Source organism: Peromyscus eremicus, chromosome 8a (assembly GCF_949786415.1).
Source record: "Peromyscus eremicus chromosome 8a, PerEre_H2_v1, whole genome shotgun sequence".
Classification (NCBI taxonomy): Eukaryota; Metazoa; Chordata; class Mammalia; order Rodentia; family Cricetidae; genus Peromyscus; species Peromyscus eremicus.
In genome coordinates, this window is record NC_081423.1 from 19,178,367 (window position 1) to 19,202,026 (window position 23,660).

The following is a 23,660-nucleotide window of genomic DNA, read 5'->3' on the forward strand; positions in this document are numbered from 1 at the left end:
ACCATGGAGACCGAATCCAGACCCATGACCTTAAATGCCATTCTATCTCTGAATCTTAGCTCCCAGATCCAGATCTGCATATGTGGTTGTCTCTGCGGCATGTCCGCTTGGACAGACACAGGCAGATTCAGCTGAGCACGTTTGAATCTGCTCCCTGCCCTCCACCCTTCTTTCCTCACCGTCTTCCCATGTTGAGTAATAGAAATTCCAACGTCTCTGGTGTGCTAATTCATCCCTCCTCATGCCTCACCTCTGCTCCATCGGCGTATCTCATCTCCTCCCCCATTAGATCATTTCTAGAACTTGGCCGCTTACTGTCTCCACAGCTTCCACCCTAGGCTCAGGGAGACGAGCATTCCCACTGAGCAGAGCAGCCTGCACAGCACCATGAGGCCGGGCAAGCTGCACCTTGGTAGTTTCTCAGAAGGGATTCAGAGGAGAGATCTGAGCCCAGGAAAGCTGCCTAGTGCGTTGGCCCATTGTGAGATGTGGGGTACAGAAGTCACTGGGGAGGTCTGAGGGCCATTACCATGTGACCTGACTGCCTGGAATTTATCTCCCTCTGTGTGTGTGTGTGTGTGTGTGTGTGTGTGTGTGTGTGTGTGTGTGTGTGTTCATTCACAAGAATGTATGTGTGCTCTCTCCTGCCTTACCTATGCTTTTCTGGAGTCCAAACAAAGAAACAAGACAAAACAATGTTGGGTATTAGGAGAGTCCACACCAGGTATCCAGGCCTTCCTGTAGATTCCCAGCTTCCTTTGCAGTGAATTTGGGTCACATGACTAGTTATGGCCAATAGGCCAACAGCAGAAGTTTTATGAGTCACTACAGGGTCAGAGGGTTATGAACTGGAGTCCTCCCTTCTTCAGGTCCTCCCTCTCTACTTCCTCCCTCTCTTGATCCGGCAGTGCTGATGAGCACATTTTCCCTGTGGCATCACAGAAGAGGAAAGAAAGGAGCTCTTGTGAGTGCCAAATAAGTGTGCACACTGTTAGTGTGGTACGATTGTGGGGTTCATTTGTTACTGCTTTGCTGACCAATACAGTCATCTGTGATGGAAAAATCAATCTATATTTCTGAGCTCTTGATGATAATGATAATAACAGTAGCTGTAACTGCTACCATTTATTGAGCCCTGGAGAGACACTACAGAGCTGTTTGCAGAAGCTAAACCATTCAGCCCTCTCAGGTATCATGTTAGGGACATGGTTTGCTATTACATAATAATTGTATTCTTAAAATAATCTCTTTTAAGTTTTTTTTAAGTTCTCATAAACAACTTCAATGATGAAAAAACTGCTCAGGGGCAAGAAATTTAGTCCACAACAGAGTTAATTCTCTGCAGAATTCTCAAAAACAAAGGTTTTTTTTTTTTTTTAATTGCTCTTAGGTTACTTGGGAGTTGCAAACTAAAAATAACTAAGCTTAAAAATTGTCAGAAGCCAACCCAAATGTCATTGAGCACATGCTGAACACCGTGGATGCCAGTGTTGAGTTGACTTACTTCTAAACCAGGGAAGTCAATTTTGAATTGGTTCATAATTGCTATTATTAGGAAGACCCTTCATCCATCACTAAAGCTGTCTCCTGCCACTACCATTAAGAAGGGAGCCCATTGGCAAAGAACAGCAGTTGCTCAACTCAAGAGCCCCTGTGTGTAGAGACTGTTGGCCGACAGACTGTCAGGCCTCACACACACAGGGTTGCTCTTGATTGTGAGTGGCAGAAACTCTACCCGAGCAGAAGTCAGGCTGCTCACTGAATCAGTTAGATGAGGGCCGTTTGCATCAGGAAACTCCATGGAGCAGGGTAGTGGGTAGGATTTGCTGTGTGTGACAGATAGGTGTCAACTCATCTATGCTACAGCAAACAGATGATGGAAGCAGCCCCCAGTCCAGACTCCCCAAAATTTCATCTTTGCTCCCACTTAGAGTGATGCCTGTGAATTTGGGGGGATGATAGTACCAGTGTGAAGCTGAGGTCTGAGGCTTCTCCAGTGGGATGTTGTCCTTGCCCCAAAGGTTGCTGTCATCCTTAAGGCTTTCGAGCCTGGGTCCTCCCTGTCTCTCCATTGGGAGCCTCTGTCTTGGAGAACAAAGTAGCATTGATGCTTTCTGTGTAGACAGGAGGGTGTTTCTGAAAGTGTCAGTAGACTGAGAATAAACACAGGCTGCTTGCGACTAAAGCAAGCAGTCCTGGTGACCTTTTCGGGTCAACACACACTGGCTTGCTCCCTCCAGGGTCTAGCCCAAGACACCTGGACATTCCACTACTCCCTTCATAAAGAAAGGGGCCTGCTGGCGTGTGGGTGGTCCTAGAGGTCACCCACCCAGTCTTTTCCCCAGTGAGGTGAATTGGTGAGCCTGTCCCCTTATCACCTTGTACAGCGAGTCTGGAAGCTGGGGCTCTGGAAGTGTTTTCTCCACTCAACATGCTCCCCATACCTAGCCCAGGGAGGCATCTGCTTCCCCAGACTCCCCCAAGTGGCCATTCCTGACTTTTGGTTTATGCATCAAATTGAACAAGCCCTTCTTAAAGGTCCCTTGTGAGCCTGCTGCTTTGTGTCTTTAGAACAGAAAGAATATGTTAGAGATATTTCCCACTCCGGGAAGGTGAGACTCCTGTATTAGGCATTGAATCAAGACAGTGTATAATGAAGGGCTATATTGCTACCATTAGCTACAAGTTTAGCATCAGACATCGGGCTTCAGATCCCATATCAGCAGGTTGGCCGTTTGACTATGGGTGAGGACCTGAGCCTTCTTAGACCATTGTATATTTTTTCAGGGATACTGAGAGTGCTGGTCTCCAGGTATTTCTATGGGAATTCAGGGAGAAGGTGTGCAAAGTGTTTCAGATGGAGGTTGACCTATGGTTTTAGCGTTAGGACTAGGTTTAAGTAGGTGAAACACATTTGAGAGACCTCAGTGGTACAGAAGTTCTGAATCGTAGCACATCCTTTTCTGTACTCTGCCCCTCCCTTTCCTCTTCCATTCATTAGTGATTGGTGGTTTTGACTGGTAAGTTACCCACGCTTGATCTCAGGGGGCCACTCTTCCTCCCTCCATTGCTGCCAATCCCTCAGCCCTCACATGCGTTCATTCACAAACCCCTTTTGAGTACACCTGGTCTCTGTCTCCGCGTTAGTACTTGATTATTACTCATTACTGATCACTCTAGAACCCTCTTCACTGCCCTCCTTAATTCCACCGTCACTCCTTCCAAGTCAGGTCTAACTAACCAGATGACCACTTTCTTTTGCTCAGGCTTTCGGTTGCTTGTTATTTTACATGTCACCCCAACTTCTCACAAAAGCATACACGATTGCTCCCCAAACATCCCACAGACTCCTGGCGTCTATGGGAAGAATGCACATCCTCCACACTTAGAATTCTTTGTTCACGGCTCCTGAAGAGTCACATTTATCCTTCCAGTTTGAACTCATACCCTCTTCGGTTGGCACCCTTCCTTTACCAGGACTGGCCTAGCTGCCCCTCCTCTGTGTTCCTATAACACCTTTGCTTACAAGATCATAGTGTAATTTTATTTCATATCTGTCTTCCCCAACAGCCTATGATCGTCTTGAAGAAGGGTTGCATCTTACTTGTCTTTTCATGATCTTATTCAAAAAGAACTGGAAACTGGGTGGTGTTGGTGCTCGCCTTTAATCCCAGCGCTTGGGAGGTGAGGCAGGCAGATCTCTGAGTTTGAGGCCAGTCAGGTCTACAGAGGGAGTTCCATGACAGCCAGGGCTACACAGAGAAACCCTATCTCAAAAAAGCTAAACCAAAACAATGAACCCATACATTAAAGAATAAAAAATCAAAAAGAACTGGAGAGATTGGAGGTTGGAGGGACAAAGGATTGATGATGATGATGATGAATCAGTAGTTGGATAGATGGATAGTTGAATAGACAGATAGACGGATGGGTATGTGGCTGACTAAAATGGATCAGTTCAATGGTGGTCAAAACTTCTGATCATATGTTACATGCCCAGCTAAATGCAAGAAAGTCTTCAACAACCACACAAAGACAAGACTGTGGTTCTTGAAGATTCACAGTTGACGTTGGAAAAAACTATGACTGCAACTCAGCAACCAGCGGGCTTTTGACCTTGATCCATAGGAAAGTTCAGAGGTGCTTCTGGCCATAGAAGAAAAGGAGACACGTGCATGTACCCTATGCCAGCTTGACCTGGCAGCCTTTTGCTGACTTCCTGCATCAGCGCTGGCCTCATCCAGGTCCATTCAGCTCCAGGTTCAGCCCATAGTTCATTTTAGCTCGAACTGTGGCTAGAGATTGGCATCTTCAGTGCCAGAGTCACATCAAAGCAGGTGGCACCAAGGCACCAAGGCCAACGGCCACCATCTGCAAGTTTCTTGAAAACAGCTTGTTTCTCTCCCTTTGGTACTCAAGAACTCTGACAAGTGGCCCCCTTGATTGAAGTTTCACTTCCTTTCAAACCAAGTTAGTGCTCCTTCAGAGAGCTTTTAGAGGAAGACCTTTGGCCAATTGTTTTACCAAGGAAAAGGGAATATGTCTTGGAGTGACCTGGAAATAAAATATTATGCTCCTGATATGAAGAACTGGCATGTGACACAACCAAGTGGCCATGGAAAGGCCCTGGGGCTGCTGGGATCAGAGCCCAGCCTGGCTGCCAAGAACCCTCATTCAGGGGTTGAGAAGCAGCTGGCGAAGCACAATTGGCTAAATTTGGTTGTGTTTTTATTTTTGTCCAGCCGTAAATACCGGCAAAGGACTGAAAACTATCCCTTCCCTTCTGGGAGCCTCCAAGCCAAGCTGGCTTTCTTTTTAGTGTGCTAAAAGCCCTGGACTAGAGCTACAGCTAAACACCCTGCTCACTACCAGAAGAGGCCGTGGGCTGGACTTTAGGGGTTTTGCCTAGACCTGAGTGTTGGGTGTCTGCATGGAATTCTTACCAGACTTTATGCAACTGTGACAAGGGTGGTTCCAGACAGACCCAGAGAGACCCAGTTCTTGCCTGAAGGGCCACCAAGAGAGTCCTTTTCAGGAAGGGCAGTGTACTCAGAGCGGGTCAGTGTCTGCTTAGGGTGGAGGAAGTGGCAATCCTAGATGAAAAGAAGCAGGAAAAAAAAGTGAAGAAAGGGAACGGGCCAAGGCACTTTTGTTCTGTGATGGCTTTGAGCGCTCTGGTTCAGGACCTGAAGCCAGCTGACTGTGTCCAGATCCTGCTACAGCACCCCTGAGAGATGCTGAGGCCTCTGCCTGGCCTGGATCACTGGCTTTGAATCCATTATGTAAGAGACAGGGACAATAACATCCCAGGCCTTAAGCTCTGCTCTGAGATTCTGCCAGGGCAGCATGAAGCACAGCACTTGGTATGCAGGGCAGCGGGTGGGATCAGCCATCATTATCACCAATGTCGCCAAGGCCATCATGTGACATCCAACCCTTCCACATGCAGCAGGCCAGTTCTCCCTGGAACCCAGAGTTATTTTTGCAGTTGGAAAACCGAGGGGCAGAGGATTTGGTAAGGTGCCCTCAGATCTACAGTGAGAGTGTAATCAGTCAAACCCGAACCCAGCGCTGGTTAGCCCCTGTCCTAACACTGAGCCTTCTGTGGGACCAGTGACTTCTGCGGGCTAGGAAGGAACTTGTCACTGACCACATAGGAACTACTCTAAGCAGGGGACTGGTTTTTCACTACCTTGGGCTCCCCAGTTTCATAACAGGAGCGTGCAAAGAGGATACCAGAAGTGATATTTTTTTTATAAGCTGGGTGCAGAAAGCAAACTCCGGGAGACCACAGAATCGTGTATATCCAAGCCTGTTAAAAGGGAAAATGGGGAGTTGTTTAATGGATAGACTTAGTTGCGTGTGACAAACATGTCCTGGAGATTAGTTGTATAACCGGGAGAATACAGTCCACACTACTGGTGCTCCATGTCTCTGAACTGTGTGCATAGAAACTGAGAAGACAGTGAATTTCATGTTGTATGCTTGTAGCATCGTTTTTAAACAATTAGGAAAAAAAAAAGATCACGGATTGGAGTCAGACCATTGTAGAGGCGGGCCACGGATTGGAGGGCTTCTTGTCCAACTTCCCAGTCCTTTTGCTCCCTCTTTGCTCTGAGCAGAAGCCTCCTTAGCAGCATCCCCGGTCCCACCCCACATGACACAGACTGTCAGGGCCAAGTTGGGTGCTTTTTGAAAGGTGCTTAGTAGGCGACATTGTAAATACTTCTCATGCTTAGCCCTTTCCGACCTCCTTCGAATCCCTGGTTCCACTGAAGCATTTGTCTAAAGGATGAGAGAAAGAACTCGTAGGCAAGTCTTCCTTACCGAGTTGTGTTTTCTTGGAGTACATGCAGGGGCAGGATCAGGCTTGAGCTTCGCTTCTGAGAAGTTGGGTGCAAACCCTGCTTTTCTCCTCCGTTTGCCTAGCTCTGACGTGGGGGTAACAGTTGTTACCTGTAACTGCTTTTCATATTCATGAGAGGATGCAATGCAGACTAGCGTGGAGCTAGCTGGGAGCAGGGCCCCCTGTGGCTGGATTACCTCCAGAAAGCGGCCCTCCTCAGCATCACAACAGGGAAGGGCCTGGGGTCCCTTGGGAACCTCTATGGTAAATTCTGTGGACATTTAGTTTCAGTGGTGCTCAGAAGACCTTTGGACTGTTGTCTGTGTGCATTCGTTTTGAGCCACTGAGACCACAATACCTGACATAGATAAGGAAGGAGAGATTTTTTTTTTTTAATTTGGTTCTTTCTTTCGGTTCCTCCTGGCAGGAAAGGCATGGAGGAGAGAAGCTCACTTGGTGGGAGAAGGAATGTACAATGAAGGCTGTTTGTGCCATGGTGGACCAGAAACTAGAGAGAATATTGGAACCTCCAAAGGCCCTTTCCTATATGATTTATTTCTGCCAGCCACACCCCACCCTCTAAAGGTTCTACAGAATCCCCAACTAGCCCTGACACCCAGAGAACCAAACAAGAGCCTGTCCGGGCCATCGCAGGTTCAGATCATAACAGCTCTGTTGGCAGTTGCCCACATAGCCATCTCTGTAGGACTGAGTTTAACTGCGAGCCATACTTTGTGCCCAGAGTTTGGGCCCCTGTTTGGGGTCAGTCTCTCTATTAGCTGCAGCGAGGGAAACCCACCACACTGTCAAGTCCCATAAATACATCTTAATTGCTTTTAGCTTAGAAGAAAATTTAGGTTGGAATAAATGCTTTCTAATAGATGTATAGCATACTTATTTTTATACTTGCACAGATAGAATATATAAAAATTTCTTATGGACAAAGCAGCCCAGAAAAGGCCAAAGGGCCAAAGATCCGTGAATGTCACGATGCAGCCCTGCTGTGCCCCCATGTCAGAGGCTGGTTTTGGGTCCCTCAACCCATACTGATCTGACTTGCCCTCTTTTCTGTTCCTATGGCAACTGCCATCTGCTCCCATCCCCACCATTATTTAAGACTTGGTACATTTTCTCTGATATTTAATTTATGCTGTGAAAAGCTCAAAAGTGTTGTCTGGAGTCCACAGGAAAGAAGGTTGTCACTAGTGAGTGATGTCTGTCCTCGACTTTGACAGAGGAGGGGGGGCACAGCCAACGTGCTCGGTTTGCACCTGTGACTGATACGGATTTCTATTTCCAGCCTGACCACAGACTCTGTTATAATGGTATATGTGCTTTACATGTGTTGAGCATGCCATGCTGAAAGATCTAGAAAGTCTCTTAATTCCTGGTGATTGATTGATTGATCAGAGCAACATCTGTGTATATATTCTCTATACTCGATATCCCTTTGACATCTTTCCATTCATCTTTTCTTCACCAGACGTCTGAACAAGAACAAGCTCCAGGTCCTTCCAGAATTGCTTTTCCAGAGCACACCAAAGCTCACCAGACTGTGAGTAGCATTCATGTGTATTCTCTACCTTGTATCTCACCTGGCTTTGGTCTCATGGACACTGTGGTTGTTGTGGTGTGTGGCACCCATGCCATATGGAGCTTCAGAGCAAAGTCTGCCTTCTACCTCCTTCTATCAGAGCTGGGTGGCTTTATTGACCAGTGAAGAGTAGCAATGTGTGGTGATGGATTTTTTTCTTTCCCTTGCAAAGAGGGAGGAAGGTCTTCCATTGGGACTGAATTTCCTGCATGGAATTTCCCCAAGAGGGGTTGGGGTGACTATTCATCAGAAGCTGCCTGTGTACGTTCTTAATATCAGTCTGGACTAAGCTCACTACCTTGCTGGTTGGAACAGTCCCTGCCCATTGCTCACTGCTTGCCATTGACAGTCCAGGAACTCTGGGTCTGCAGGTCTATGGTTTGATGGAAAAATAAAGAAAATTTGATTTTCACATTATTTTCCAGATTGATTTGGGTGCATATATTCCTTGTGACAGCCTAGAGGAGCTTGAGGTACAGACTGTGGTGGAGACTGTGACTTATGGATTATGGGTGTTCTCTGCAAGTACTAGTTATTGACAGTGAACTTGAAATCCTGCTGGCAGTGGGTGACGGGTGAGCTATGCTGCCCACAGGCGCTCTGAATGGAACAGCACAGTGTCTGACAAGCAGAGTCATAGCCTGACTGAGAAGACACTAGCATTACTGGGGCGGCTCCCATGTTATGGCCACCAATCTCCTTCCCCATGGCTGGGTTTAATGCCTACTTATGCAATCAAACCGTGCATGTAGACTGGAATAAACTGGAAAATAGGAAACACATGTCACTGTGTGCACTTAAGCCCTGAATTAGGAATACATACTTATGTATGTGCTTGTGTGTATAAACACACATACACATACACACCATGCATATAAATACATTTTCAAAGAGCAAGAAGAACGGGCCTGGGCAGGCTGGCGTTCAGTGGGTCAGTGGTTCTGTTGGATTTCTGCAGGACATACATGTGCTTGTCGCTGGTCTCGTCTTTCTGTGCCTGCCATGTCTTTGGTTCTCTTGCTCACCTAGTTAGCTGACTTTGCTAAAAGGAAGGAAGGAAATGCCCTCCCTTTCCGTTCCTCCAATCTCCATCAACCTGGATGGGCGCATGGCCGGAGGAAATGCACAGCCTGGTTGCCTAACTCAACAAGCGGTGGATCCACCACAAACCACCCTGGTTTTAACCCCCCCCCCCCTTGCCTGTGCAGGCACCACTCAGTATCCTTGTAGCATTGATTCCTAGACTCTGGTGGGTAACTAAATCCTCAGCTGCCTGAGTCACTTACATAAAATTGAGAGATATTTGTATTTAAATAACCATGCAGCCTTCCCCTCTACCTTAAGTCATTTCATAGACTTGTCATTCTTTATGGAATGGAAATGCTATATAAATAGTTGATGTATGTGTTAGAAATGCTGACCAAGAAGGTTTGTGCATGCTCAGTGGAGGTAGTTTTCTCTCTAGAATTTCCAAGCTTGATAGTTTTCCCCACAAAGGAGGAACTAGCCTAGGCTGACTCAGTGTGCCCTGAGTAGCCATGTGTCCCTCAAGGACTTCATTGCCACTTACCACCCCAGCAGCTGCCGATCTCCTGGCATCTCAGTCTCAGTTTTTGGGTGGACGAAGGCTCTGGGGGCCGCAGCTGCCGATGGCTTTGAGGGAGTGGAATTGGGATCTGAGGACTCAATAGCTTTAGGTGTCTGTCGGGTTGTTTTCCTCTTTGCAGGTGTCTCCCCCAAACCATCAGGTAATGCCCATGTTGTGCCAAGAGTCCTGAGCCAGACAGATGGTTCAGGTGTTGTTAACCAGTGTCTGGGGTGCTGGCTGTGAGGCCCGGAGCTGGAACGCATTGGTTATGTTCTAATGGCCCTTTTCTAATGTAGAGTTTGGAGAACCCCTTTCCCTTCTGTGCCTAACGGTCTTCATCAGTAAACGGGGCAGCCTCTCCTCTCTTCCCCTAGCCTCTCAGGGCAGCTGCGAGCACCCAGTGAGATAACGGTGTAAACTGTCTGCTTCCTAGGGTTGAGAGAGCTGGGAAAGTTGAAGGCCAGAATACCTATATTCTCTCTCCCGCTTTTGTCCTTACCACCTCTGCTTCAGGCGTGGGGGGGGGGGATTTGAAGTTGCAGTGAGCATTGAGATAAATTATACCAAGCTTCTGCCTCCAGCCAGAGAGCTGCAGCTGTGAAGGCAAAAACAGTGTTCAACTCATTTGGTGATCATCCTTCTGGGATTCTTTGGCCAGGCACAAAGACTGGCACAGATAGGCACTCAGACAGTGATGGCTGACTGAGTAGGTGGATACATGAATGATATGGGCCCAAGGATACAAAAAGTGTTCTCTGAGAAGTGTGACTCTTTGATCTACCATTCATTCATTCATTCATTCATTCATTCATTCTGCTTCCTTTGGTTATAGCCTAGCCCTTTGCTCTGAGCAGAAGATGTGAAGGATACTTAGCTCCTTCTGTGCCCAATCCTGACACATTCTGACTGACTGCCAAAGGCTGAGAGCTAAATATATAAATATATTTAAATCGAAGCAACTATATTAACCCAGGTTGGAGCGATAATCAGCCGCTGCTTTTGCTCTTTGGGCTTGATCTTTGATTTTTCTTAATGGCCCCATTATGTCTTTGTCTTATTTTGTCAGCCACTCCAGGGCCTTTTTGAAAGGAAGCAGGGTACAAATTAGAAAATCAATAAATGTGCAATCATGGGTGTGTATACATATGCCATCAGCTCTGCTGGAAAAGAACTCTGCCGTTCAGGAGACACGGCAAGCCGGTTCCCTGGGGAGGCAGACTCAGCATGGGCCGTGCTGCCGCCGCCGACTGGTCTGTAGCAGGCTATGGGCGAGAGCAGCACCGCTGGGCATTGTTCTCGTTACTGTCTTCACATCCAGTGTTTATCCTGAGGATAGTTTTATAAATTCTTGGAGAATTTCACACACGTCTCGATGGGATGTGTTGGATCATATTCAGCAACTCTCCCCTCTTAACTCCTCCCAGATCCACCCGCTTCTCCCAACTTCAAGTCTTTAATTTTTCACTAGGCTAACCGTTCCTGTCCCTGTGACCAAGTACTTGACAAGCAGCGACTTCAGGGAGAAGGTTTGTTCTGACTTACGGTTTAAAGGGACACAGTCCATCCTGATGGGGAAGGTGTGGTGACGGGAGCTAGAGGCTGCTGGCCCCATTGCGTCCACAGTTCCAGAGTCGACTATTGGTGAAATTATTTAGGCCACTCCACGTAGTTAAAAGGAGATTTATTTAATGGCGTAACTTACAAATTAAGGGATAGGTAGGTCGCGGGGTCTGGGGAAGGTGTATCACAGTCCAGCGGTGTTCTCTGGAGCTCTCCTCTGTCTACCTCCACCATCCAGCGTCCTGGAACCAAGAGAGCGTAGGCCACTCCACGTAGTTAAAAGGAGATTTATTTAATGGCGTAACTTACAAATTAAGGGATAGGTAGGTCGCGGGGTCTGGGGAAGGTGTATCACAGTCCAGCGGTGTTCTCTGGAGCTCTCCTCTGTCTACCTCCACCATCCAGCGTCCTGGAACCAAGAGAGCGTTCGCCGATCCGGATCTCGGGTCCCCAGGCGCCTCCCTTGGCCCCGCCTTGTAGGCGTGACAGTTGCCGAAGTCTCAATGGGGGTTGGAACTTCCAGAACAAAGCTGGAATGGCTACCCACTACATCTCCCCCTTTTTGTCTAAATAAGAAGGTTCTAACCTAATACAAGACTATATACAAAGGAATGGTTATCAAATATTGTCCAGGAATAATGAGGGATAATGACCTAGATAAGATGGAACTACAACCAATGCAAACAATATCAAGCAAGAAACACATATTAAAATCCAGAGAAGTATAGAGCATAGATAAATGGCATGTTACAAAGATCATTCCAAAAGGTGTCCTACCCTAAAGAACCTGAATCTAATACTTAATATGTTCTATCTACTAAGTTGTAACTATAACTGCTAGTCTTCAATCCCATCAAAGACCTGAGAAGGAATATAATGGTACCTGAGAAATGGTAGATGGATGCAAGCAACTTTCGGGAATCTTGCGAGAGTAGACCGAGACAGCTGGCAGCCTGGACAATCACCTAATGTTTCTCAGCATTGTTGGTGCATTCAAATTGGCTACAGGCCTAAAGTATCTGACAGACCATTTTCAGAAGCAGGAATTCTGAAAGACCATCTTACCCTGTCTTGGCAGAGTACAGTGGTCGCTTTCCTTGTGTCCCGCTTGTCCAGAAAGGATAGCATTGCATTTGTACTGTCAGCTGTCGAGGCAAGGGCAGTTCTTTGCCCAGTAGGCCATTTTGTGCCAAGAAGACAAACTTCCAAATGGAAATGTCTAGAAGCCCAACATTCTCTCGGGATCAAATTGGTGCAGCCAGGAGCAATTGTGTCTCGCATCAACAGAATTCTAAGTTATTTAAATGCCATATTCTCTAGGTCTATGAAGTGTTTGAAGATTACCTGTCCATCTGACCTATGTATCTGTAAATCTGTATAACCTGACTAACGTAACTATAGAGATGACAAGCATAGGTGACTATAAATCTACAAGTCTTATCTACTGAAATAACCTAAGGACTAAGGCTTCACGTAAACAAGGTAGACAGTCTATAAGCAAGTGTATGGTAAAGAACGATGACTTCAAAGTTGTGACAATACACAAGATGTTATAACAGAGGTAGGAGTGTATAGTGTGATATACAATATGACAATAATCTTAAATATATATCAATATTTATAACAGAGGTAGGAGTATGTAGTGGGATATGCAATATGACAATAATCTTAAATATATATCAATATACCGAATATCCTAAACAGAAGTAGAACATACATAAAGTATGACAGATATAAATTTACATTTGTATCAATATACAAACATTTCAAATAAGAGTAGAAATATATGTACATTATACCAAGTATAGTTCTGTATTTGTATCAATATACAAATTATCTTAAACAGGAATATAAAAATAGTTTACATTTGTATCAACATATAAGAATCCATAACAGTGTAAATTACAGTGCAAATTATTTAAGGCTGCTATTTTACTAAATTTGTTTACTAGTATACACAATAATCTACCATAATGTCTTATACGTATCCATTCCATTTCTTCTTTTCCTTTTTTTTTTTTTTTTTTTTTTGGGAGTACTGAGTTTAATATTTCCTTCCACCCCCAACCCTGTAACCATCATCCATAACCCTGAGAATTATGAAACCTAAGGGAGAAGGGGCGTCGTTTTCTTAGAATTGCTTCCTGCTGTTTAGGGGGTGATGTTATCTCTGTTGGGTACTGTGAGAAAGCGCAGATAGTTAAATTTCAGTTAGACTAACTGTAGGTTCTGCAGCAAGTCTTAGAGTAATGGGTAAGATTGTCTGAAATTCTGGTAAGAAGTGTAGTATGATGATGATTACCATGGCATCATTCTGGATTGGGTAGAGTTGTTGTTGGGGCCCCATCTTCCTTCTGGAGACTTCTGAGATTGCTATTAGAAAAACTTATTTGTTATCAAAATGTAAGATTTGGATTTAAAGAGGACATAGCATGTAAGAAAGGATTCTGAGAAATCAAGAGTAAGCATGGAGAGAATTAGAATCTAGAAGACAATGGTCCCTTTTTATTGGTTTCCTTCTGTCCCACACCAGAGGGCTCTTCTGATATGGTACTGAAGAATCTCTCAAACTTTTCTTTTAGCAATGTGCTTGGGTTTAGAGAAGGAGTGAGCCAATTCCATCTCCAAAGCCAGCTTGGCTTATAATTGAATTGGGACCACAACTTTTCTATATTAATAGAGAGATAGATGTTAGACAGTGAGATTTTACCGTGTGTAGATTGGTACCAATAGATTCTTTCTTTCTGCTGTAAACATCCGGATATCCAAGGCCTTATGATTTTTGGAAGATGGGTATTTCCATTATCCTGGAAAGACAAAAACAGAACCCTACCCCAACCTTGATTGTTAAATTTTTCTTACAACTTGTAGAGATGTCACATTGGTGGATGATCTTTTACTTCACCTCATCAAGGGGTTTTTCCTGTTCAAATCGAATTTTTATTAATTTTGTTGGTATCCATAGCTTTTCTTCTCCTGCAGAAACAAAGGCAAAACCCCTTCCCCAACGTAGAACATATCCAGGTTTCCATTCTGAGGTCAGCACATCCTTGAAATAAACCGGTTGGTTTAGCTCGGGAGTTTTGTCTGTCGTCCAATGTCTCTCTGCAGCTGTTGTTCCTTTCTCATCAGCATTGAGAAAATTCAAGGTTAATAAAGCACTATGCAATCTATTTCTAGGAGTCATTGTTACCTGTTGCTGTTTATTTAGCATATCCTTTAAAGTTCGATGGGATCTTTCTATGACTGCTTGGCCTGTGGGATTGTGTGGTATACCTGTAACATGCTTTATATTGTAATAAGCAAAGAATTGTCTCATTTTATTGGAGACATATGCTGGAGCATTGTCTGTCTTAATTTGTACAGGTATCCCCATGATGGCCATAACTTCTAATAGGTGTGTAATCACAGAATCAGCCTTTTCAGAACTCATAGGAGTTGCCCATTGAAATCCTGAATAGGTGTCAATGGTATGATGTACATACTTTAATCTTCCAAATTCTGCAAAATGAAACACATCCATCTGCCAAATTTCATTTCTTTGTATACCTTTTGGATTGCTCCCTGCAGGTAATGGAAGTTGGTTATAGATGGAACAAGTAGGACATTTTTTCACAATATCCTTAGCCTGTTGCCAAGTGATGGAGAAATCCTTCTTCAAACCTTTGCTATTTGTGTGGTATTTCTTATGAAATTCTGAAGCTTCTAGCACATTACCTATTAGTAACTGATCAATCTCATCATTACCTTGTGCTAGAGGTCCTGGCAGACCTGTATGGGATCTGATATGTGTTATATATATAGGATGTTCCCTTTTTCTGATGATTTCCTGCAATTGTATGAATAATGAAGTTAATTCTGTATTATCAGGAATAAATTCAGCAGTTTCAATATGTAAAACAACTCTCTCTGCATATTGAGAGTCAGTGACTATATTGAGGGGTTCTGTGAAGTCCATCAGTACCATAAGAATGGCATACAGTTCTGCCTTTTGTACAGAGCTGTATGGACTTTGTACCACTTTACTTAAGTCTCCTGATTTATATCCTGCTTTCCCTGATTTATTTGCATCAGTATAGAATGTGAGGACTCCAGAAATTGGCTTTTGTCGTACAATGTGAGGAAGGACCCATTCGGTTTTCTTTATAAATTCTATTCTCTTGCTTTTGGGATAGTGGTTGTTAATCTCTCCCAAAAAGTTACTGCAGGCTCTCTGCCAGTATTCATTATCTTTCCATAGTGATGAAATTTCTTCATTAGTTAAAGGTACTACAATTTCTGCTGGGTCCATTCCTGTCAACTGGCGAAGTCTTAGTTTACCTTTTTGAATCAAATCAGAGATCTTTTCTATATAAGTCTTTAATTTCTTATTTGGTTTACGTGGTAGGAATATCCATTCCAATATAATATCTTCCCTCTGCATCAAAATACCTGTTGGGGAATGTCTGGAGGGGAATATGACAAGAATGCATTTAAGTTCTGGATCCACACGATCCACATGTGCTTCTCGAATTGTCTTTTCTACTAGAGCCAATTCCTTCTCAGCTTCGGCTGATAATTCTCTTGGACTATTTAATTCTTTGTCCCCTTCTAGAGTATTAGCCAAATTTTGTAGTCCATCTTTGGGTATTCCCATGATACCCAGTAAGTTGGAAATGCTTCCTAATAACTTTTGAAAATCATTAAGAGTCTTCAATCGATCTCTCCTTAGCTGTACCTTTTGGGGTCTAATTTTTTGTAGCTCTATCTTATATCCTAAGTAGTTAATAGAATCTCCTCTTTGTATTTTTTCAGGAGCAAGTTGCAGTCCCCAGTGAGGCAAAACTTTTTTTACTTCTTCAAACATGCTTTCTAATGTATCTAACTTTGGATCAGCTAATAGGATATCATCCATATAGTGATAAATTATGGATTGTGGAAACTTTACACGAATTATCTCCAATGGTTTCTGCACAAAGTATTGGCACAAAGTAGGGCTGTTTAACATTCCCTGTGGGAGGACCTTCCATTGATATCTCTTGACTGGCTGAGAATTGTTATAATTAGGTACTGTGAAGGCAAATTTTTCTCTATCATTTTCTTGTAAGGGTATGGTAAAGAAACAGTCTTTTAAGTCAATAACTATTATAGGCCATTCTTTAGGTAGCAGAGAGGGCAAGGGCATCCCAGTCTGTAGGGAGCCCATTGGCTGAATTACTTTATTAATAGCTCTCAGATCTGTCAGCATTCTCCAATTACCAGACTTTTTTTTAATAACAAATACAGGAGAATTCCAAGGGCTGGTAGATTCTTCAATGTGTTGAGCATTTAACTGCTCTTGAACCAGCTGTTCTAAAGCTTGTAGCTTCTCTTTTGTCAAAGGCCATTGTCCAACCCAGACAGGTTTATTAGTTAGCCATTTTAAAGGTAAGGCAGTTGGTACTTCTGAGAGTTCAACAGCAGTTGTGCTCTGTTTGTGAACAGCCTGAATGGTTGGTGCCTGATTTTTATAGCATGCGATGATATTATTCCTAGAAACATGCATTGGTCTGTATTCTTTTTCTGAAAGTGTAGGAATTTTAATCTGGGTATTCCACTGTTGTAACAGATCTCGGCCCCAAAGATTTACTGCTACATTTGCTACATATGGCTTCAGTCTTCCTCTCTGTCCTTCTGGCCCTATGCATTCAACCCATCTCGAACTCTGTTTTATCTGAGATAGGGTGCCAATCCCTAAAAGTTGGACATCTACCTCTTGAAGAGGCCAATTCGGATGCCATGATTTTGGTGTAATTATAGTCACATCTGCACCTGTGTCTACCAGTCCCTCCATAACCAGGCCATTAATTCGAATTCTAAGCTTTGGTCTTTGACCATTTATGGAAGTCTGCCAAAATATTTGTTTTATAGTGTTCTTTGTAAACTGTGATCCATCCATCAGAGCTGTTTTATCATCCATTGCAGTATCGGTTTTTACATTAGGCAGTGGTTTATTCAGTTGTCCTGGAGAGGAATTTCTTCCACAGTGGCTGGGAATGTTCGTACTACATTTGATTTGGGGGCCTGCAAGAGGCCCCCTGAAGCGTTTCCCGCCAGTAAAGGGTTACCTCGTATATCTATTTTTGATCTGCACTCACTGGTCCAATGTCGGCCTTTGCCACACCTTCTACATAATCCGGGAGGTGGTTGGGGTCTCCTGTTTAGGCTATTCCTAAAAGGAGTATTACTCCTAGGAGTACCCCATGTACAGTTTTTACTTATATGACCTGGTGTACCACATTTAAAACATTTGGTAACACGGGGCCTTCTTTCACCTCTGGGATTTGTCTCTCCTATCCAAGCCTCATTACTGTAGTTACGAGACTCAACACCATTAGTATACTGAATCCATTCTTCCAAAGGAGCTGATCTGATCTTTAATGGTGTAAGTATTCTTCTGCATTCTGCATTAGCATTGTCGAATGCCAAGGACTCAGTTAATACTTTTCTTAATTCTTTATCTGATACAGCTCTTGTTATAGCTGTGTTCAGTCTTTGTAAAAAATCAGTGAAGGGTTCGTGCGGTCCCTGAAATATCTTTGTGTATACCTCAGTTGGTTTTCCAGGTTCTGGAATTTTTTCCCAAGCATTTAGAGCTGCTGTACGGCATAGGGATATTGTATGTTCATCATAAATGGCTTGTACATTCCTGTCAGCAAAACATCCCTCACCAAGTATTTGATCTTGGGAGATCACAAAACCTCTGAGTTTACCTTGTTGTTCTAAATTTTTTGCCTCTTCTCTCAACCAGCTTTTCCACTGTAGCTGCTGACTATATTCTAGAACAGCTGAAATCAACTGATGCCAGTCATCTGGGATGATTCTATGTGAGGTAGACCATGAATTTAACAATTGTTTTACGTATGTGGAGTGTATCCCATACGTAACTACTGCTTCCTTTATATTTTTAAAGTCCCTTGTTGAAATTGGTTGTAATGTATATGTATTATATGGCTCGGGGTGTGTGTCATCCGCTGGCTTCTCATGGATGATAACAGGATAAGCCATTGTGTGAGAGCCATTTGGAGATGTTACAACCTCTATGGCCTTGCCCTTCTGCTTATTAGGTCCCTTGTCATGTTTACTGAGAGTTTCTTCTAAGGCCTGCAAACGAGCACCTAGGGTCTGTTCTAGGGAGTGAACCTCCTCTCTGGCAAGGGACTCCAGATTTCTCATGGAATCATAGAAGTTTTTATGTTCCTCAGAAACACATGATTCCATGGACCTTATCTTATCAATTAATGATAATCTTTCTTCCTTATATAGTGTCTGGAGAGTTAGTGTTCTGTCCATTAAATATTCACATTTATTATCAATAAGATCAATTTTTGGTACAAGCCTGTTTTGTAAATCCTGATTAGCAGATTCCAGAGAAAGAATCTTTTTCTCTAAGGTCTCATTGCTATCCATTAAAGCAGATTCCAGAGATAGAATCTTTTTCTGTAAGCCATCATTGTTAGTTTTGAAAGCCTGTAAATCCTGGTTAGCAGATTCCAGAGAGAGAATCTTTTTCTCTAAGGTCTCATTGCTATCCATTAAAGCAGATTCCAGAGATAGAATCTTTTTCTGTAAGCCGTCATTGCTCTCGCTTAAAGCCTGTATCAGTCCCAATAATAACTCATCTTTGTTCTTGTTTTTAAACCAGTGTTTGAACACTGTGTGAATTATTACGATGAATGCCAAAATGGTACAGGCCAGATATGCCTTAGGAAGGTCGTATATTTCCAGGAAGATGTTATTCATCATACAGGCAAAAAGGTTTTCAAATTCTTGTGAGGTAATGTTGTCAGCCATATTACCAGAATTACTCAAAATTTGTCAGTCAATTTTAAGGTGTAAAATTATCAGGTACTTTTACTTACCTTTCGTGGTTTTGGGGGGTGTAGTAGCACTTTTCAGCCAGCAGGTGGCGATGGTACAGCTCCAAAGCAGGGCCTGCTGGTGATCTTGGCTGACTGCAGCTCGCTGGAGTCAAGATGGCGGAGCCGAGCCGCAGCTGGCGTGCGTGCACTCAGGAAGCGGAGGAGTGCCTCTTTCGCTGGTCTCGGGGCTAAGCTAGGGAGCTGAGACCGGACTAGCTGCTCCCTTTTTCGGGAATGGAACCGTGTAGGTGTTCCCTGGTTATATGGAACTTTGCAGGCGGGTTTAGGTACCCGCTAGCCGGGGAGGAGGCTGAGGGCAGGAGCCACCCAGGCTTTTGGGATTTGCCCCACGTGAGCGCCAGATATTGGTGAAATTATTTAGGCCACTCCACGTAGTTAAAAGGAGATTTATTTAATGGCGTAACTTACAAATTAAGGGATAGGTAGGTCGCGGGGTCTGGGGAAGGTGTATCACAGTCCAGCGGTGTTCTCTGGAGCTCTCCTCTGTCTACCTCCACCATCCAGCGTCCTGGAACCAAGAGAGCGTTCGCCGATCCGGATCTCGGGTCCCCAGGCGCCTCCCTTGGCCCCGCCTTGTAGGCGTGACAGTTGCCGAAGTCTCAATGGGGGTTGGAACTTCCAGAACAAAGCTGGAATGGCTACCCACTACAGTCGACAGCAGACAGGATAGCAGGACTGTGATGTAGAAATCTCAGTTCCCACCCCACCCCCGTGACTCACTTCCTCTAGAGAAGCTCCGCCTCCTGAAGGCTCCACAACCTTCTGAAACGGCATCGCCAGTTGAGACTTAAGTGTGTAAAAATCTGTGCCTGTGGAGGACATTTCACATTCAGACCGCAACATGTATCTTCTGGAAAGGCTGTGGTGGTAGACGACGTGTTTGAAGTGCAGATGAAAAGGAGAAGCCTTAGCTATTGATGGCCTGTGCTCTATCAATAATACCTCTGACTAATGAGGACCAGAAGTGAGGCTAGAGTCCATTGAACCCAGAGGTAATCTATCAGCCCCAGTACCTGAGGAGTCCAGCGGTGGTAAAGGCTCCGGGAACAACTGGAGGCAGGGCCTAGGAGATACCAGGAGGATTTCATGTTGCATCCTTGGAACAGTGGATGCGATGGAAGTCAAAGCAGAAAACTCACAGTATGCTAATTTTGCAGCCCCAGGGAACCCTGTGAACAGTCTGGTGGAAAAGGACCAAAGGGAGCTGGGAGCTTGCGCTAAGCGGAAGCTCACTGCTAATGTGACAGTGTCCTCTGATCAAACCAAGTGTGGTCACATGTTCATCCCACTATTGTTTGGACAATAGGTTCGCCACAGAAAGTGATGGTATGCGAAGACACAGTAAGGAATGCCCGTCATTCACAATAGATGTCAACAAGTTTATTGCACATCTACTCCACACAGTGTTTTCAATGAGTGTTTCAGATCCTTGCAGTAACGCTTTAAGATAATAACACCAGGAAGCACTGAGTGCCAGGTGCTGTTCTGAGCACTTTGCATCTGTGAAATCATTTGGTTGTCCTGGCAACTCTGTAGGGTAGGTGTTGGGATTCCTACTGTGGTTAGTGTTGTTCTGTGAGAGTGAAACAGAGGCTCAAAGGGCTTGATGAGCTTGCCTGACGTGGTTCTGGCAGAATCCAGATCTAACTCTGGATAACTCCAAACCAGAGAATGATTTTCTCCATCTCAGTGAGTGTGTTCTTAAGTTCGCCACTATTCCCATTTCATGGGAAAGTAAAGCTCGGTGAGGTCAAATTACTCCTCCGTAAATCCCATAGATCTGAGGGGTAACCCCTCCTGAGAGCTTGGCTTCAGTGTTCAGCTTCAATCTTCACACCAGTATTACCCACAAACCAACATCAAATCTACTTCTAAAGCCCAGGAAGTGGAAAGTATGCTAGCTTTCCATCCCTGTAGTGACAGACTGACATCATTAACTTATAAGGAGAAGGGCTCTTTAAGCTCAGCTTTGGAGGTTCTAATCCATGACAGAGTGGCCTGGTCATTTTGGACCTGTGACAGGTCAGTGAGCCATGTGTGGAGCATATGGAAGAGCACAACCTCATAGTGAGGAGTCAAAAGAGACAGAGGGAGGACAGTGGAATGGGGTCTGCGCTGGACGATTTTTATGTCAACTCAAGCTAGAGTCATTTAAAAGGAGGGAACCTCAATTAAGAAAAAATGTCTCCAAAGATCCGGCTGTATGGCATTTTCCTTAATTAGTAACTGATGGTGGGGGTGGGGGGCAGCCCATTGAGAGTGGTGCCAGCCCTGGGCTGGTGGTCCTGGGTTCTGTAAGAAATCAGGCTGAGCAAGCCAAGGGGAGCAAGCCTGTAAGCAGCTCCCCTCCATGGTTTTTGCATCAGCTCCTGCCCTGTTTGAGTTCCTGTCCTGACTTCCTTCAGTGATAAACAGTGATGTGGCAGCAGAAGCCGAATAAACCCTTTCCTTCCCAACTTGCTTTGGTCATGGTGTTTCATTATAGCAATGATAACGCTGACTAGGCCAGGCTCTCAGGACACCTATATGGCTCTGCTAAGTCCTTTATGTTTTCCCACCACCCCACACTGCCCTGCCAACTATGGAGAGTGGAAGTTATTCTCAGTTATGTCTCAGGACTACAATGGACCTGTCACATGTCCAAGTGTTTCTCCCGGGCCTTTGTTGGTCACTGTCCTCTTTCTGCTCTCAGATCCAGTGCCCTCCAATTGGGTTGTACACTCATGATGCCTGTGTCCCCCAAGTCTGTTCTCAAGTAGAAGGGGTATGGCCTGGGTATCTCACTGCTACAGTCTACACAGTGCCAGCAAGGTCTCTGCCTTGGGTACTAAGTGGATCTGAGCTCTTTGCATCCTAACAGAAAGACCGTGAGTGGGGACTGTGCTCCTGCTTTTTCTGGGATTCCCGGTGAGCTGAGGCTAGGAGGTGATGAGGAGAATGAGCTAAAGGCTGTCCATTATCACTTTGTGAACAATTCCCCCTGTTGGTCTCAGGTAGGTATCATCAGGAAGGTAGATAGTAATTAACCAATGTCTCTGGGGTGTTGTGAGGGTGAATGGATACCACTAAGCATCACATACAGCACATAGTATGTGGTCGGTGCAAGACTGCAGTCAAGTCTTGCTAGCTAGTGAAGGGATCAGTGCGCATGCTGTGCTTTGGGGTCTATGGGGTGAGCACTTCAGCATCTAGAACAGTCCAGATTCCAGCATAGAAGAGGGCTGGATAAGCAATACACTTGGGTTGGGAAGACCCAGCTCCTATTGGCTCTGCTGCTTACAAGCCGTGTGTCCCTGGGCATGTTACTTTGCCTCCCTGGTCATAGTTCTATTATGCAGAGAGGACAAGATGGCCCGTGGCTTGTTTTACCACCTGGAAGCTATTGATTTCTTATTCCCACCTGCACTTACAGTTTTTGCTTTTAGCTGCACACAGGTGAGGTAGGGTAGGCTTTGGGGCTATTAAATGCTAACGAGGTAATATTGCCCTGAATTCTTTAGAAGGAGTGGAAGGCGGGGTGAAAACAGTGATTAAAAGACATGGATTTTCCCAGACGGCACAGCACTGGACAAGCTGAGGGGTTGACCTTGTCACTGGAGGTTGAGCAGACTGTTAGGGCACTGCTAGGTCACCTGTCCCGGATCCATGGCCAGCGCATCCCTTGAGTACTAGATAGTGGGTAGCCACATTAGCAGTTGCACTGGCGTGACAGGGGCTCTGATTATTCTCCTCTCAGTTCAGTGAGGTGTTTGACAGCTTTGAAAACACGACACTGGGGTGAAGCCCGTTGTCACTCACATGGAGCAGTGGAATTGTGAGAGGCTCGGGAAGTTAATCCCCAGGCAGCTGAAAACAATGCAGAAGTGGCCAGCGAACCCCTCTCTGAGTCCCTGGGCTGCTGCTGTGGCCAAGTGGCATTGCAGTCTGAGAGAAAGGCCATGAGGCATCCATTTCCAGGAGCTTTCTGTGCTGGGTTGCCTCTGTGTGTTCATTGCCGCCATCTCTACCTCTGCGGGGGTGGGGCACTGTGCTCTGTTTCATTGTCCATCTTGTTTATGTCTGTTCTAGATCCCCGCACTAACTGGAAGCTATGTTCCTCAGTGTGTTCTGTCTCTTTGAGGCAGCAATAATCAGAGCAAAGAACAGGGGCCTGGGCCTTCCAGACCTAGCTTTGAAGCCCACCTTCTGATGACCTTAGATGTGCAACCTCAACTCTCTCCGTCTCAGATGTCCGCTCCTCACTGGGGTTGGCCATCACGGTTGCTGGCCAGTCTGCTGGGCCTGCCCTAGTGAGAGCAACAGGCTATATGGCTTGAGCTACAGAAACCATGTCTCCCATTTCCGGAGTCTGGAGTCCAACTCAAGGGGGTGGTCAGCTCTGTCTTAGTTTACAGGTGGCTGTCTCCACACACCTGCCACTCTGTGCATTTCTGTCCTCATCTTTATGAAGACACCAGTCTTCTTGTCTTTATGAGGACATGAGCCATACTGAATGGGAGCCCTACCCAAATGGCTCCATTTTCAGTCAAGATCTAGAGTCCAAACAAGGCTGCACTCGGAGGTCCTAGGCCTTGGAGCATCATTCAACACATGAGGCTTGGGAGATGGGGGACACAGGTCAGCCCACTGTGGTACACAGGGAGTTTTGCAAAGCTAGGTCAGATGGTTCTT

The 23,660-nt window shown here is 45.1% G+C and overlaps 1 protein-coding gene across 1 annotated transcript in view; it reads left to right on the forward strand.

Annotated features, from left to right (window-relative positions):
- Positions 1 to 23,660, forward strand: part of LOC131916537 (slit homolog 3 protein-like) — a 562,664-nt gene that overhangs the window by 99,474 nt on the left and 439,530 nt on the right. The window contains exon 4 of the mRNA XM_059269895.1: positions 7,830 to 7,901. Coding sequence (XP_059125878.1) covers positions 7,830 to 7,901 — 72 coding nt within the window. The remainder of the gene's footprint in view (positions 1 to 7,829; positions 7,902 to 23,660) is intronic.